General features: G+C 37.6%; 1 protein-coding gene across 22 annotated transcripts in view; it reads right to left on the bottom strand.

The window, feature by feature from the left end:
* LOC1272707 (protein kinase C-binding protein NELL2) overlaps positions 1-18,714 on the bottom strand; it is an 89,964-nt gene that overhangs the window by 23,880 nt on the left and 47,370 nt on the right. For 15 of the 22 annotated variants that reach the window (XM_061661905.1, XM_061661898.1, XM_061661906.1 and 12 more), the window contains 5 exons: positions 9,147-9,297; positions 8,179-8,470; positions 7,876-8,031; positions 7,587-7,809; positions 4,598-4,774 (listed from right to left, as the gene is read on the bottom strand). In XM_061661905.1, the coding sequence (XP_061517889.1) occupies positions 4,598-4,774; positions 7,587-7,809; positions 7,876-8,031; positions 8,179-8,470; positions 9,147-9,297 (999 nt within the window). Of the gene's footprint in view, positions 1-3,183; positions 3,304-4,597; positions 4,775-7,586; positions 7,810-7,875; positions 8,032-8,178; positions 8,471-9,146; positions 9,298-14,186; positions 15,785-17,379; positions 17,699-18,714 lie in introns of those variants that run through there. The other 7 variants (XM_061661911.1, XM_061661909.1, XM_061661914.1 and 4 more) reach the window with 6 other exon arrangements.

The following is an 18,714-nucleotide window of genomic DNA, read 5'->3' as shown; positions in this document are numbered from 1 at the left end:
CGGCAACCCGCAGGTTGCTTTGACTGCAGCACCGCAGCACGTCATCGGCGAGGTCGCATTCCCGCCGCGGCTCGAGCCCCGCATCACCAACGGCGACACGTAAGTCGTCTCGGCTGCAATGCAGCAGCCTCGCATCATAGGCGACGACACATTCCGCTTCAGCTGCAGCATAGCCTCATTGGCGTCGACACATTCCGCCTCACCTGCAGCAAACCCAGCACGTCCAGCCAGAGACGCCATCGCTGTGGCCGGCCATTGCTGTCGCCGGTCATAGCCCTGCCGGTGCAAGGTTTCATCGCGGCACCACTCTCACCTCCCGGCAGGCGTAGCAGCGACGCTACAACCCGAGGACGCGAACGCGGCATCATCGCCGCCGCCCCGGGACAACGGTGCACCATAGCAGACGCTCCCGAGGAAAGCGAACGCGGCATCATCGCCGCCGCCCCGGGACAACAGGTCATCATCGCAGACGCGACCCGAAGACAGCGAACGCGGCTTCATCGCCGCCGCTCCAGAAACAACAGCCGCAACCCGAGGAACGCGAACGCGGAATCATCGCCGCCGCCTCGGGAACATGAGCGCAGCAGCATCACGGGCCCCACTACGTACCATCGGTCGAAGGGTGTCACCACGCTGGTATTCCGTTGTGGAATACCACCCGCGTCGGTTCAACCCATTCGGTTATACAAGGGGGGAGATGTTGTGGATAGACGTGCCGAGCCCAGGATTCGCCGTAGCAGTTGCGCTCGACATCCAGGAATCGACACTGCGCTCACGCACACTAATACGCCGCACTTAGCGATGCGGGCTAAGTGTGTGCAGAGCGCACCTAACCCGAGTGAGTGTGTAACAGGCTACGGAACGAGCAGGGCTCCCGGTAGGGCTCACGGTGCGGCTCGTGCGCGCGGCTCCATACTTAAATATACAGGGTTTTCCAATTGAGTATAGACTAGCCGCATACTTTTTTTGAATAGTCGCAATAGATTCTTGACTAGTATCCTCTATTTTTGATTACGAGCAGTGGATTATTGACTAGGAGCAATTGATTTCAGCAGACCGGTTGCTGGCGCGGAGTGTCCAGATTGTTTTTAGAGGTTATCGGTAGGAAATCTAAAGCAAATTCGGTAATTTTCAAAAAAAAACAACTTTTTATTCACTCATAAATTTTATTAAATTCCAATTTTATGGTTCAACGGTCAATACTTAGAAAAATATTTGATTTTTGGTTAGAAAAACTGAGTTTTAGTGTGTTCAATTGTAAACCGATATTCGATCGAAATTGATAGAACTACATCTGGTCACTCTGAAAAACTTGCTTAATCTAGCTTTTGGTTAGGTTATGCCTGTGGGTTAACTACTGCATATTTCAATTCAGCCGTTAAGTGCTTTTGTGTTGTATTGTGCATTGATAAAATCAAAACAATAGCACCAAAAACCTATCAGATAAAATATATCTTATTTTGTGGATGATATATAGCAGTAAAACAAACGCTTTTAGCTAATGAGCGGATGATATTAAATATTATCCACAGATTATTATTCAAGTCGATCTGTCACACCGGGTATTATAAACACGACGCTCTTAGGCTGTCATGCAGGGACCTGCTGAAATCAATTGCTCCTAGTCAATAATCCACTGCTCGTAATCAAAAATAGAGGATGCTAGTCAAGAATCTATTGCGACTATTCAAAAAAAGTATGCGGCTAGTCTAAACTCAATTGGAAAACCCTGTATTGTGTTTTGTATCATTTAATTCGTGCAATAAATGTTATAAATGTGCAAAACATAAAAAGTAGTATTTTTGGAAAATTTAATTCGTCTGTTAAATCAAAAGGTTTTGCTCGATTTAGGTGAGTAGTGCAGAAGTGCGTCCAATTTTAAATACTATAAGAGTCTATATAAGGGGCGGTCCCGTGGTACAGTCGTCAACTCGAACGACTCAATTAACATGCCCGTCATGAATTCAAGCCTAGAATGGACCGTCCCCTCATAGCAAGGTTTGACTATCCAGCTGCATGGTAATGAATTAAGTCTCAAAAACCTGTATAGGCCGGCATGTCCGCGTAGGACGTTACGCCAAATAGTAGAAGAGTCTATATAATAATAGAAAAAAATAATCTTGGCTATATTTCTGTTATATTTCCGTAATTTAAATCAAGTTGCTACATTATAACCGTGCAACCGTGACTAGCGTGAAAAAATAGCCAATGAGAAGTTAGAAGTGAACTACACACATCTGTCATACTGTATAGTGCGTTTTATACGGATGTCACACGAGTCGTAAACTCAAAAAGTTAACGCTACATTTGTATGGGAGAGCGTAAACTTCCTGGCAAAAGCTTTATAGGGGTTGTATGGCTGACAATTAGTTTACAGCAAAGTTTACGCTTTGTGTGACGTAGGTATTTGTCGTTCCATGAAATGCCAAACATTTCATGCGCCCACGCGTGGCGTGAAAATATTTACCTAAAACAGTTTTTGTGTGAATGTCGATCGAATGTCAACGAATATCATCAATTTTGGCTTGAAGGCGCGAATGTCAGAAGAGTTATTTTTTAAATTTATATCGCTACAATTGTTTTATGATTACTAATTTACTGATTACTTTTTAAAGGACAATGTACAGTGCAATTAAAAAATATAGACTTTAGTATAACCAAACACGAAGCAAATAATAGATTCATGGTATGTAGCTTAAATTTTAATATTATTTTTCAAGATGGTGTCAGAAGTGTATTATTTTCTGAAATTAAAGTGAAACATGTCCATTGTGGAATCACATGAAGCGACAGGTAATAATGCGTAGAAAAAAAAACTTTCATATTGAGTGCATTAGTTTGACAATGTGTTACTTTAAGTTTATTTTTAAGTTCTGCACGAGATGACTATGTAAATTAAAGGGATTTCTGTAGAGAATAATAAATTTGGAAAAAATGAAACTTTATGAAACTTCAATTTCCTCACTTCAATTTCCTGTCAAGTACTCACTAGAAAAATAACAAGTTGACTTTTGTTATTGCAGGATGTCGTAAGATTTGAGGATAATGTTATATATAAAAAACACATTTTTCATGTGGCATCCTTAATATATTAATATATGTAAAGTAATACCCTATGCTATAAGTATGGTTTTTTTTGCTTGAATGGATATGAAAATGTTAGGTACACGAACTGCTACTTACCGAAACATTGATACCCATCTCCGTGGAAGCCCGAACGACAGGTACACGTGTACTTGGTGTTAAGGTTAAGACACGTAGCGTTATTGTGACATGCATGGCCTTTTGAGCAATAGTCCACTCCTGATATGTTAGGAAGTATAGCGGATGGTGTAAATAATTTTTCAGAAAGTATAAATTTTGTCCAAGCATCATTAGTATAGCATCGTTATGTAGCGGAATGTTATTCATAGCAGTTATTCACAATAACCCAGTAGAACATTAATTAGCAAAATATTGGAGAATTCGATGAAAGAGAAGAAGCAAGCCAAAATGGTTGTTATATCAGACATGAAAAGAAAAATGAATTAAATTTTTAAGTAAATTTTGATATGTTGCATACACGGTAATTGTTAGTTTAGAATATTGTATGTGTTGTAGAGCGAAGAATGGTCGAAAATATCCAAAGGGCAGAAATAATATCTCAACGTTAGTCGGGAAAATTTAAAGATCATTAGATACATCTAAACCAAGTACATATGTGTTTCCTGTTTGTTTGATGGATGATGACTTTCGGCCAACAACGGATAAGTGCTTACAGCTAATGTTTTAGTGAAGTGGCACGACGGATGAAATATGCGTCTGGTGAGAAGCTCAAATTGTCGTTTGGATGAAGATGAGGAAAAGCACGGTTTTGTATACAGGATACGGTTCTTCGAAAATGCGTCGTTTACCGTTGCTTTAAGTCTATAGGTACTGTGAATTTTTACTTCACAATGATTACAATATACTCCATATACATGCGATAACATTTGACTCGCTATCAAAGGATTTAGTTATCGGAATGCATCGGATTCTCTGTTGAATTTTCCCAAATTTAGGTTATCTTGTTTATCCACATCCTTGGCATAACTTTCTTGTTCTAGATCAAAGTTTATGTCCTTATGTTGAACTCTGCCGAGTTGATCGTCAATAAGATTCATCTGACCATGCGAACGATCGTTAGTGATGATCAACATGGAGAGAGTTTCACTATCATCGCCCAACGTTTTTTGCTTATCTTGTTGAATGTTGTCAATATCATCGTGATCATCAGTTTGCCGATTATGTATCCTTTGATCGATGAGAAACTCTCTAATAAATTGAGAATTACTATTGGCACTAAATACATTAGCCACCCGTTTTTCATCATTAGTACTTTCAGTGATAGTGTGAAGAGTTCCGCCGGATTTTGTTTTACTTGAGGATATATGTAATTCTGTACTTTCATTATTTTTAAATTGTGCAAAATTATTCACTTGAAAAGAATCAAGTTCTTGGTGTTGCAGTTTAATATTTTTATGGCGTTGTTGATGTTGCTGCTCTCGAGGCTGCTGATGCGTGTCTCCCAAGAATATGTTATCTTGAGGTGGTAATGTTAATGGAAACGATGAAATACCTTGACAAAATTTGCAGCATTCATCCGTTACTGACATTTGTTGTTCCGGTGGACACTTCAGCTCGGGGCATTGCAGGAATTCACAATGCATATTACCATCTACACACGAACAGTTTCTACAGCCTAAGATTTGGATTTCACCATGTTCAAAGTCTTTCTTAGTAATGTAACAGCTTTCTGCAAATGAGACAAGAAAATAGAATGATATAAAATACAGACAACTCGAAACTCTTAAGAAAAAGTTGCAAAGCTTGTTGTATCCAATGTTGTTAAATTACGCTCATCATCTATTCCAGTGATTCCCAAAGTGATTCATATCGCCCATTATTTTAGTGGGCGATAACAAGGGAAAATCTACAGATGGGTGTTGGTATTGGTGACTGATGGCGATATATCAAATTTATGTTTTATCTTTTAATGCTTCTGCTTACTAATTTGTCACGTTTTATAAGAACTGTAATGTTGATTATTTTATTGCATTTATTGTTACAAATTCAGCCAATTGTCATGCTTTCAAGGAAGTAATTCCTTGTATTCGATCGGCTGTTAGAATGTTAAACTAGTTATAGTGATCGAAACATTTATCAAACAGAATATGTTACGTATTAAACGCCTTAAGGCAGTCAAACAAATAGAAGTTGAAAAGTGCTGTCAGAACAGAACTGGGCACTGTATCTTGTGGAACATATACTAATTGTTAAACTATTGTTAATAAAGTGAAATTTCAAAATCGTTTCAAAAATAAAACAAACTATGCTTTGGTTATCATATAAATCAATTGTATAAAAATTTGAAAAAGTAAAAATAAATAAAAAAGATAAGATGTAGAAAGGTAAAAAACTCCATAAAAATATATTCAAAGATTTAAGAATTATACAAAAATAGATGCTCCTGTGTTGATTGTAAATTCTCTCATAAATGGAAAGGACTTATGTGCTAAAAACAATATATTTATTTGGTGGAAATTGTGGTAATCAATACAGTCTTATCAAGTAATTTAGAGATTCTAGCAGTCTAACGACAAAAGTGATGATGCGATGTTTATACCGAAAGTCTAAAATATAAGTAAAGTAAACTGTTCCTGATCATAGTCCTGATTATTCTTGTTCATCTCCAATTTCCTGGATAAAACCAAAAAAGACAAATTAAAGTAAGTCGAAATCTAAAATAATGTTTGGACATTATCAAACATGAAAAAATGATTAATTTTTTTCTAAATCTGATCACTAAAGCGATCAGTGTTATATTCAATTTCAAAAGGACAAAGCGGTCGCCTGAGGCCTCGAGGTAACCATTTCATCATGTTAGAGAAGTAGTTGGTCGATTACAGACTCTTCCCCATTAACTATTGTATTGTGAAGTTGCCAGTCCTTCTCAATGGGTTCGCGCTGAAGCCGATTCTAGCAGTTCTTCACTACCAGGTCCAGCCTCCCCCCTCCTCTGCTTAACAGCTGTAGGGGGTTTATGTACAACGTTAGTAACTCATGATACGTTATGATTGGGTGCTATCATTAATAAACTCATACAGGGTTTTCGAGGATTATATAGACATGTTCAGCGAGTTGTAGATTCGTTCAGGCATATAATAGACTCTTTCAGCGACATATAGAATTGTTCGGAAGTAGGCGTTGACATGTTCAGCGATTCTGTAGTGTTGTCATTTGTTTTGTTTACACACTGTGCCGCAGGGTTCAATTTTTCATTCTTAAAAGTCCTAAAAGTAGCAAATAATCATTCTCCAAGCTGTTTAATACATAAATTAGTTGAAAAAAGCATATTTTTTCGAAAACCGTTTGTTTACCTTCTGATGAGAATGATCCAACTTGCAGTCCAAGGGGTACGAAAGTGACAGATCTACAGTATAACCGAGCATGTCAACGCCTACTTCCGAACAATTCTATATCTCGCTGAAAGAGTCTATTATATGCTTGAACGAATCTACAACTCGATGAACATGTCTATATAATCCTCGAAAACCCTGTAAAGGCGGACGCTGGATGAAAATAGTTTGAGAACCACTGATCTATATTTCAAAAATCAAGTAGTTCCAACCGGTTTTCTATCTATTGAATAATACTTCCTTGTCTTGAATCAGTTGCATATCAATGAACATCAATGTTTCACTGTTTCAGCTTAATACAGCTAGTACATCAGATAATGAAGCCATTGCATTTGCGAGTACCGTTTGGTGAGCAATTCATAAACAAATTAGCAAAGAATTTATGATAGTTCAAGATAAGCGGTTTCCATCCGACTACTCAGCCGATAATAACCAGTTTTGAGTGGAAAATAATGGATTAAAATAGCTGGTAAGAAACTTAATATAAATGATTTAGATGGCAGATATTAGAGATATTCTTCAACATGAAAATATTTAAATGCTTTAAGATTTAAAGATTTAAATGTTTCAGGTTGCTTTAAACATTTTTCTACATTTTTATTTGCAAGCAACCTGAAATGATTTCTGTTCCGTAATAAGCCATTTAAATGAGTTTGATAATTCAAAATAAAAAAATGCGTACCAATGAATACAAGTGACCCACGACATACGACTGTATTTGGGACCGAAGTAGGTCGCGAAACAAGGTGGTATATCTAATGAAGTTGAAGAGTCAACAACTAGTGTCGGTCAAGCCCTGCCTGTACCACTAGAGGGCTTGGCTTTCAGTGACTAATTGATTACCCATTGCTGGATAGTTAGTCCAACGTATGGTGGTACGGTCTATTCGGGGCTTGAACCCATGACGGGCATGTTGTTAAGTCGTACGAGTTGACGACTGTATCCCCAGGCCGACAAAAACCGTTTACACGATCTAAATATTTAAGTTTAGGTGGTTTGGTAATATTCATAATTGTGTATGCGTTACATTTCAACAAATGATATCAGTAAACTGACAAAATCGTCGCTTTGGCGAATTGCCATTACTCGAGTGGTTCGTACATTCTCCTGTAACACATTAAAAAAATAGTTTATTTAGAAAGTACTTACTCAAACACACAGGACAACATTCGCCCTCTTTTAATACTGGATGTTTACATTTAACCTCTGGACATGGTCTTGGACCACATTTGACTATTCCTTGCCTGCACTCACAACGACTACATCCAATATCCCAGGCATCTCCATCGTTTTTAGTTGTACCATTTATTAAGCATGATTTTTTACAATCACATTCCTCAATATACGAGACACGCTTCTCTGCTTCCACTAGCTGTAATAAACATCGATTAAATTAAATAAAGAAAGGTTGATATACGGATTATTATTGAATACCTACCCTTTTTGTTAACAGTGACATTGTTTTTTTTAATTCTAGTAAAGCATTTTCTAATTCTAAAAATTGTCCACAAGTAGGACATTGTGCATCCATCAACTCACATTGAGATAAATAACCATAAGACCCAGTTATAAGACGTAAATCTTTTAATTCTCCCTGTGTTGTCACGTGCGAAGCGATAAAAAGTATACGAATAGTAGAAATATATTAGTCATAAAATATATAATTGGATCATAAATCAACAAAGATATTTAGTATTTAATCGCTCTTCGGATATTTGGAAGAGACAATACTCAAACTTACCTTAAATAAATAATGACTATTTGAGTTCCTTTGTCCGACGAATAATTGCATATTGGAAGCACTAAAATTTCTATCTGGTAAAAAATGTGTCACTCTTTTATACAGTGGATGGCAGTCGATGAATAGCTGCATTTCAGTGCCGCTAACAGTAAGTGACACCTTGTGCTCGATATCGTCCGCAAGTCGATACGGAAATGTTTCCGTTAGAATCTGCGTAACACCCGCTGCTGTTATGTGTGTGTAATGAAAACGTATTTCGTCACGTCTTCCACTTGATTGTAATTCTAAATACCTTAACATTAATATTAATTATTACAATGTTTCGATTAGGATTAGAGAAAAAGAAGAAGAATAGGACATGGCGAAATTTCTGGACTAAACAGAAAATTGAGGAGAAGGATTTGAGATGCCTGCTTAAAACAATAGGATGAAGTTAACATATAGTACATTGGCTTAGAAAATTAAAGTCTTGTGTGCATAGTGAAATCAATGATGCTTAGAAAATCCAAATATTGAATTAAATATTATTTTTAACACTTTTACAAAACATTTACAAAAGCATTTAAATCATCGAATGAAGAAACAATGCGAAGGATAACAAACTTCATAAATTATAAAATATATGATACGCGCTGGTTCTACAAGGACACACTTGAGATACTGTGTATAAAGTAGCAATAATGTAAATATTACTATTCAAGGAGGTCTAATAGACAGACGCGCCGGTTTCTTCAGACACGCAGATAATAAAATAACGGGAGTAGTGCTAAGTTTGTTGTATCGTATACATTGTGTATTAAATTTTCATAAATAAATGTCTTTCAACATGCTCATCAAACATTAGATAAGCTAAGGATAGTGGCGACACATGGTCTGTTTTTACATATTTTTACCAGGTAGATGAGTTGAGATGGGAAAAGAAAAAAGTAAAAGAAGAGACAACTGGTGCTTTGAAGTTCGAAACCTACCTATTAATTCCGTTGGAAAATGATATTATGGTCCCAGAGTTTGATTGTTCTTGCTTTAGGACAACGGAAAAGGTAAATTCTGATGATTTTTTCATCTGCTCGACTGCCCGGTGAAAAACCGCAGCCGGAAGAACAAGATTTCGATCGAGACCTGCAACAGATATTAAAAAAAAGTGTTTAAAAAGTCAGTTAAACACCCGAGTTATGTGGTTAATAATTCACATTTTTAGAATAAAATTCAAGATTAATGTTAACTTATAGATATTGATAACTTTACAACAGAAGAATGTTACATTAAAAAATCATGAATAAACATTAATAAGCTCATATATCATATATCATAATAAATGAATTTAGATATTATGAACAATAAAGTGAACCGACGCTGAATGATAACATTTTAATTACATATTAATATCACCAATGGTAGTGTAAAGCTTGCAAATAAAACACAAACATTACAAAATATTTGTATCGACATATGCTACGTTATGTTATATCCAGTAGCGTTGTGCCAAATGAACCAGTACCACATGGTTCATTCTGTTCACGTGAAAAAATGAATAAATCGGTTCACAAGAATATAACGCTATGGTTCTTTCGATAAATCGAAAAAATATGAAAAATGAAAATGAATGCATACAAACTAGTGATGGGAAAAATGAAGTTGTTGTCGGAATCAATTCCGACTATCTCCAAAGTTTTCTGGAATCGCTATCGGATACGGAATCAGAATTGGCTGGGTTCCGGCATCTCCATAAGCATAGCCATTTGGGTCTAATGATCCGTATGGACTGTATGGATAGCCGCAAAGAAACAAAATTTACTTGTAAACGATCCATTCTCATGGGGATTCCCAGACTGATTGCATTTCTGAAATTTCTTATTTCAATTTAAGGACTGATTATTATTCCGGATCTAATTCTATTTCTGGAGTCAATCCTGATTCCTTTACCGTGGTAAATTGCCATTCCCAGGTCAATTCCGACTCTGGAGCCGATTCTGATTCCGGGGCCGATTTCGATCACCGAATCGATTCCGATGCCGACTCCGGAATCAATTCCGGAATAGGCTCCGGAATCGACTCCGGAATCGGAATCGAATCCAGCATCGGAATCGGTTACGGGATTGATTCCGAACACGGAATCGGAATCGTGTAAGTCCGATTCCGAGCTCCCACCACTAATGCAAACCAACCAAAAAATTTTATTTTGCCCCAACCGTTCTAGCGATAACGATTCAAATGATAGTTGGTCAATATTGTAGTTCTACCGATTTACGAATAGTGTACCGATTAATAGATTACCGATTCGAATAGTGTATCGACAAACTCTATAGGCAGTGGCGGATCTAACGGTGGGCCGTACCGAAATCACGGTACGAAACAAAAGTACCGAAATCACATTCGTGTTCATTGGGATGAACGACATTCCCTTTCCTTTTTCCAGCCAACGAGCTGAAATTTCTGCCTGTCACTAGAGCAATATTCATCATCAAGGATCTATCCGTTTGAGAACTACGCTTTTTATGTTTGATGTGAGTTATAATACTATAGCACATTTTAAAATGTCGATTCAAATTTGTTTCTTGTTCCACCTTTCTTGGCAAAATATGTATGCTTCAGTATAAAAATTCAATCCTTCTTGAGCTAACCTGATCGAGCTTGCGGCGAATCGGCGTTTGTTTACATATTTTTCAGGCTGAAATCATCTCGGCTGTAAATTTGAGGATGGTTTTGCACGTGATTTTGTATAGAGTGTTGACATGATTTCAGCTGTCAACTGTCAAACCCCATACAAAACAGCTCGAAATTAAAATCCTCCATTAGCAAAATCAATCAGAGTTTTCAATCAATAACTTTTGTTCGGTTCGATTGTTCTGAAGTTTGATAATATCACCAGTTACTAGATACGAAATACTAGACTAAAAAAAATCCTAGCCGTAATTTAAAGTCCCAAATCGACCACGTTCTGATTGACGGAAGGCAGTTCTCGGCTATTATCGACGAAAAAACTTATAGAGGCGCAAACGTCGACTCGGACTATTTCCTGGTCATGGTAAAACTACGCCAGAAACTCTCCGTGGTTAACAACCAACGGAGTCAGGACACATCAAGTCTCAACCTGGACCGGTTGAAGTGTGCTGATGTAGCGGAGGGGTATCCATACAAGACAACGCTCGGGGAAGCTTTTTCGGCCGACAACAACATCGCCGCGATGCCCCTCGCAGACCACTGGCATATGGTGGAACGAGCCATCAGCACCGCAGCCGAACACAAGATCGGCCGCTTACCACGTAGAGAGAAAAAGGAATGGTTCGACGAAGAGTGCAAACGAGCACTATCCGAGAAGAATGCAGCGCGGGCCCGCATGCTACGGCATGAAACGCGTCAGAACGTGGAGAACTATAGACGACTGAGGAAACAGCAAACCCTGCTCTTCCAGGCCAAACAGTGCCGTTTTGAAGAGTCAGATGAACAGGTGCTAGAGCAGCTAGCCCAGTCGGGGGACACCCGCTTATTTTATAGGAGATTGAAGGTGGCACGGAGCGGGTTTGGTCCTAAAAACGCAATGTGCTGGGATGCGGAAAGAAATCTGCTAACAGACGAGCGGGAGGTGATCGAAAAAGGATCGGTGATCGGTGAAAGGATCAGAGGCAGGAGAGGCTGGCGCAAGTGGCAGAACGAGCCAACCACCACAGCAGCAGCACAACAGTAACAACAGCGACAGCATCAGCGCAAACGACGAGGTGCCTCCGCCTTCTCTGGATGAGATTGCCATCACCATCAAGCAGTTTAAGAGCAATAAGTCTGCTGGCAGCGATGGACTGGCGGCCGAGCTCTTTAAGATGGGGCCGGAAAGGCTTACCGTCGAAATGCATCAGCTGATCGTGAAAATCTGGGAGCAGGAGAATCTTCCGGAGGAGTAGAAGCTGGGTATTATCCACCCAGTCTACAAAAAGGGCGACAGGTTGGATTCCTCGAATTTTCGAGCCATAACGATCCTTAATGCCGCCTACAAGATACTGTCCCAGATCCTGTTCTGCAGACATGCGCCCCGGGCTACAAATTTTGTCGGCAGCTACCAAGCTGGGTTTGTTGGAGACAAATCCACCATTGACCAAATTTTTACTCTACGGCAGATCCTCCAGAAGTGCCGAGAGCGCCAGATTTCAACGCACCACCTGTTCATCGACTTCAAGGCGGCCTACAACACCCTACACCGGATGAAGCTATGGAGCATCATGCATCGGTACCACTTCCCTGGGAATGGCACTTCCCTGGGTCCTCTACGGACACGAGTCCTGGACTATCCGAGCGGAGGATGCAAACGCTCTGGGCGTGTTTGAGCGACGCATCCTCCGGACCATCTTTGGTGGTGTGTTTGAGCATTAGATTTGGGAGGAGAAGGATGAACCACGAGCTTGCTGAGCTGTACGGCGAACCGAGCATCCTGATGGTGGTGAAGGCTGGTAGGATACGATGGCTGGGGCCGGACTCATGCCCCACCAAGAACGTATACGACAGCGACCCCCAGTTCGGCATAAGGCGCAGGGGAGCACAGCGAACTCGATGGCTGGACCAGGTGAAGCGAGATCTGACGGAGATCGGGTGTCTGCATGGATGGGATCCAGCATCCTGAAGAATGATTGTTGACCGGACCATGTCACATCGACGTGCTTGACTATTGCCGCAAATGTTCGCCACGATATTCATGCCGAGCTGTAAAATTCATGCGCACGGTTAAGTCGCCTGCCGGTTAATCTGAGCCTTAATAATCGATGATCCTTTGGGGGTCGCATAGTTGAGGAACCTCACATTATTTTAAAACCGTTACCCATTGATTTCCGCACACAAAGTATAGTAAATAGAACAGATTTCTTGGATATTAATTGCATTTTTGTATTTTTATTGATTCGAAAAATGAGTCCCATTAACAAAAGGGCTCATGGGATATTCGTCACGAATATAAATAAGTAAGTGTAACAACTTACTTAAATAAGTAAGTGTACCAACTGCACTCGAATCGTCCTTGCATCTCTTAGATAATGAGCAAAGCATGTGAAAATATGTAAAATAAAAGATTTCTTAGTTGTTATGCATAAATCTGTCGGAAACACAGTGAACTACTATCCATTCTTGAAATAAGACTGGTTTTTATAGTTATATAATACAATACTAATGTTCAATCTATGTTTTAATGTTAAATAAGAATTCACATAGCCTGAATAAGTTTAATTAGTATATTAAATTGAATAAATGTTGTAGATAAAACACATTAACAAGTAAAAAGAACGTCAACAATGCTTTTAATCCTGGGGACCTTATGTCAAGTGACGAATTCTCCTTCACCTGGTTTCCTTAATGCTCATTGCGCTTCACAGTAAGATGAATTGTAAATGTTCTAATACGGACGTCACACGAGGCGTAAACTCAAAAAGTTTACGATTGATTTGTATGAGAGAGCGTAAACTTCCTGTCAAAAGATTATAGCGTTGTATGGAGTAAATCCAGTTTACGTCAAAGTTTACGCTTCGTGTGACGTCTGTATAAAACAAGGACTGTGTAGGAACGAGGTCTCGTAATGTAGAACAATTTGACAAGTAGAACAAGTTTGTTACAAGCAGTTTGACATATAAGAATCCAAATTTTAATTGTGAATAAAATAATAAATCGGTCTTGTCACTGCAAGAAAATTGTTAATTGGTTCATAAGTTTACTGGAATAGTATGTATGCCTGTTGTAATAGTGAATGTTTGAGGATATGATGAGTTCTCAAGGGCAGAAATGGAATTTTATACATTTTTCTCTATAAACAACTTAAAAGATTATTAATACGTTGAAAGCATATATATTTTTTTATATATATGAAGTCTTGTTTACATTAGGTTTAATATTCTTATAGTTGAATTTCACTCGTTACAGAATCAACATAGGACTATGCGAATTTATTTTTTGATCCATGATAACTTCTTTTCAACGCTCCGTGACATGCAGATTTCAATTCAATTTAAAAAATGTAATAAAACTATTAGTCATACCTGACAAATAGTTCATTTCGCTGTATAGTTCACTCTTTGTGGCCGCACGGTTAGAAGATCCCATCTAGTCATACACACCTCCAAGACGACCAAGAGTGACCGCTGGGTCTAACTTAAGATAGCTAGATACACTTCAAGTGGGTTCTTAGCCTTTGTATGAAACTTTGGATTCCCTGGCTGTCAAATTTGTGGCTACCAAATTTGTGGAAGTACACTAGACGGACCGACCTGTAGTTATTTGCATGGTTCCAAGTCAGTTTCGAATGTGAACGTAGTTATTCACCGCGTGCAAGATCCACATCACTCTGATATTTCATTTCCATCATGATAATTTCTAATTTCATCAGCATGATTTTGATCACATCTTAAGTTGGATTGAGTTTGACAGTTCTTTGGGATGTGTTGAAAATCATGAATAAATACTTATATTTCATTATGTTTCGAATACATCATTTGAATGCTTTTGAAATACATATATTATTATGTGCACATTCGAAAGTGACTTGGAAACCCCTGTATTACAGGGTTTTTCAAGTCAGTTTCGAAAGTAAACATTGTTATTCACCGCATCCAAGTTTCAACACATAATTTTAAACACATAACAAATAACTGTCAAACTCAATCTAGCTGAAAGCCGCGTTTAAAATCATGCTGTAGAAATTAAAAATTATTATGATGGAAATGAAATGTCATATCGACAACATTTTGCAAGCGGTGAAAAAAACACCGAAAAATCTTTGATATTCAGAAGTATTTGGCACAAAGAAAACTGTAAATTTTGAGCAAACCAGTATGTTTGGTAAGAATTTTTGTTGGGAGAACACATTTGAACACATACTTGACTCTATTCAATTAAGAAAAAAAAGAGCACCTAAATAAGAAAAAAAACAGTTACAAATTAAAACCCCGTTCACTTCGAGCTTGTGTGCGTGTAGAAATGAACGAGGCAACTGTCAAAGCCAAGATCTTTGTATTAGTGCAAAAAAGAGCTATGCGTCGACCTGTAATCCTGTTTGGACTTTGAAACCTACGCTGACACAAATTAAATGACGTTTCTTAAGTGAGTAGATATATTTTCAGCAGCAAAATATTCACATAAAAATTGACTATATCGTAAAATTTCAAAATGAAAAAAAATGCGTTTCAAAATGCGTCTTGTTTTTGTGTGTTATTATTTCAGTAAAACTTAGAATAATTTGACAATTGTGGCACATCTCCACCTATTGGACATTGCGTATAAACTGTTGTTTATTTATATATTTATAAAGCATTGATGAAAGCCAGCATTTTTCCTTAAATATTGTTCATTTCTGTAGAATATTCCACTGTTTTATTTTTTTAAAGAGCGTTTTTTGTTTTTTTTTAAACACAGATGAAAGTTTTTCGACTGATTTCAATTACAACAAATGGATTTCTTTGATAAACCAATAAGAATTGTGCCTCACTAGCTAAGGTTTAATTTGCCCAGTGAACACCTTTGTATTTTATATTTTGATTGAAATCAAACAATCCCTTCAGTGTGCAACAATTGACAAATTACCCTATCAACAATTGACTCTAAACGTTGGTTAGAAATGGCTCTAGATCTTATCAGTGATGTTAAGGTGTTTTCTTCATCTTATTTTTTCGAACAACTCTAGCAGTCATAAAACTGACACAAACCTGTATAATACGAAATAACAGGAAATTTATACATATAGATATAATTATCAGGGTTGACAATACATCCAGAGAATTCTTTTCAATATATCCTACTTCATTCAAATCATCTAACAGTTGGATGGTTCCGTAATTTCTTAACACCCATTCTACAGTCCAAAGAGCTTTTCTTTGAGGTGTTATTTGTTCATCACGAATGGTTTTTGCGATTGCTGTAGCTCTCTGTTTGTACCTAATGAGTAATGAAAAGTAATCAATAATAATCACACAAATTAGGATACTCTTTTGTAACGACGATATACACGTACCTTTCATTGTGGATGATGGCAAGCAAATTACCTTTTAATGATACTGCGTTTAAATCTTCTAGATACAGCTTCTTGCCTATTCCCAGTTTCTCTATGCGATGAACATTTTGGTACTGATCACCATAATTTGGAGTACCAAGCATTGGTATACCGTGCCACATTGCTTCTTGAATCGTCAATAGCCCTCCATGTGTAAACAACACATCAACCATTCCACTTCCTAAGATATCATTTTGAGGAAACCAATCTGAAGTTATTACATTTTCTGGAATAAGTCCTTCAATTGCTGGTTTTTGTATATCCACTTTCCACAAAAAAATAAAGTTTGGCAAAAGTTGTGCAACAGTAATTATGGTCTGTGCAATAAAGTTATCTAAACTGTCAAGCTTTAGATTACTTCCAAAGGATATAAGCACACATTTTTCATATGTTCTATTTGCATGTTGATATAAAAACTCTGGAAGCATTTTTGGAGCAGTTATGTGCAACCCTCCGACGTTGACAACACGCCAAATTTGAGGTTCTGGTGTTTCTAAAAGTGTTATAGAGTTCATTAGTACTACAACTGCGGTAGATTCTAAGCGAGATACTGATGTTATGTTTTGAAAACGACTTTGAATCAAACTGTCAATTCGAGGGTCACTGTAGTACCTTTTAAATAAAAATTCATAGGTTGTTAACATATAATTGTACATTCTATCCAGATACCCAAATGTTTCTGGTGGATCACGAAGAGAGTTTGGTATAAAACCTGGGTACGTAAGAGACCCCATGATGCACTCTACACTCGAAAGAATATTAGAAGCTGAAGCCATAATTAGCGGAGGGAAATTGAATCGTTTTAATAAAAGTAGTAAACAAGGACCAGCCAGATGGTCATGTATAATAAGATTGAATGTAAAGTGTTTTGGGTAGTTTAATAACTTAAGAAATTGTGTAGATGCAATTGAATATTCACAAACCATGTATTCGAGCTCAAAAAATGAAAAGAGTAGTTCTAAAGGAGACATGGAATGTAATGCCAAATAATCTACAGAGTGGTCCAATGATAATGCATTGTCAACGCCATCTAGTTTAAGAAAATGAAGATTATTCTGTTTTCCCTCTTTATAGATGTTCAATAAGGTGACGTTGTGACCATTACTGGCAAGTATGGATGAAAATTGTTGGCTCCTAAAATTTAAATTTCATAAGTTTTTAGCTTGGCGTGTATTTTCAATACTTACCAAAGAAAGTGACTTGGCGATGCAACGGCACTTATGTAAAGAATGTTGCTGAGATTCGTACCACGAATAGATATCACAAGCAGCATTATTAGAAATATGATAAACACGATTGGTAACTGCGATACATTATTCATTTTTATGAATTACTGCCTTTCGTCTTCTTCTCTAAATCTAAACTAAATCTTCGTCTTTTCTAACGAAAATATGCAAGAAGACTGATCCGGTTGATGTTAGGATGACAGATAAACAGATAGGATAAAGTGATCGCTCCGACAAGTGAGCTTACTTAAATAGCCCTGAATGAAGGTGAAGTGGCATTTCACAGCGCGGGATGTATGTATACGTTTATCTCATGAATGAGTTGCTCGTAAAATAAAACATACATTTGAATATGTTATCATTTGATAAAACATCCTGTATATCTTATTACAATATTTCATACTTTGAAATATTATTAATATTGATGTTATTTATAGCAACGTATTTTTTTATCATATTACAATACTATTTACAAAGACACAAAATATAAAAAAAAATAATAAACCAACATTTGAAATCTTTGTACGATTTGGTTGGTGTTTGTTTTATTTCTTTTACGCAGTCTGTACCTACACATATTTTCAACAGTGTTTAAATTGATAATTCCCTTAATGGTGCTAAATCGGTCGTAGCTGTCGCAGCGATGATTTATTAGTAACGATGGTATGATAGTTTGTATAAACATAACAGTTCAAGTCAATATGAATAAATTGCCTTAGAAGATAGACGTAATTCAAATCAGTATGCATGGATTAAACATGATTGTTATGATAGTTGTACTTCATTTTCTGGGACTAACGAAGGTTCGTTGACCATTTTTACTTCTCTGAATTATCGGCACCACACAACACCATAGTCAATACTATATAGTAGGGGATCTCGGGTAACTTTGAGGCTTTTTGATAATGCTCATTAAATCATCTTTAACACTATCTTAAACAAAGAGCGTTAGGAATACATGTATGGACCGATTGACAGGATTTAAAATGAACATTTAAGGACTTCTACATTGATTACAGCATTGTTGTTTCCTACAATATGGATGATGTATTTTGCAAATAGACTTAGGATAGGATTCCTCTTGCTGGAATAAATATTGTTTAAAAAGGCAAAAGAAGGGATTGGAAAGTCAGGGTATCGTCATAAATTATCGACCGTATTGCTTGTAGTAGAGTACTCCAGCCGGTCGGTCTGGTGGTACAATCGTCAACTCGTACGACGTGACAACATGCCCGTCATGGGTTCAAGTCCCGAATAGACCGTGCCCCGATACGTAGGACTGACTATCCTGCTATG

The sequence above is a fragment of the Anopheles gambiae genome, chromosome 3, assembly GCF_943734735.2.
Source record: "Anopheles gambiae chromosome 3, idAnoGambNW_F1_1, whole genome shotgun sequence".
Taxonomy (NCBI): domain Eukaryota; kingdom Metazoa; phylum Arthropoda; class Insecta; order Diptera; family Culicidae; genus Anopheles; species Anopheles gambiae.
The sequence above is the reverse complement of the archived record's forward strand: the minus strand, read 5'-3'. Positions and strand labels throughout refer to the sequence as shown.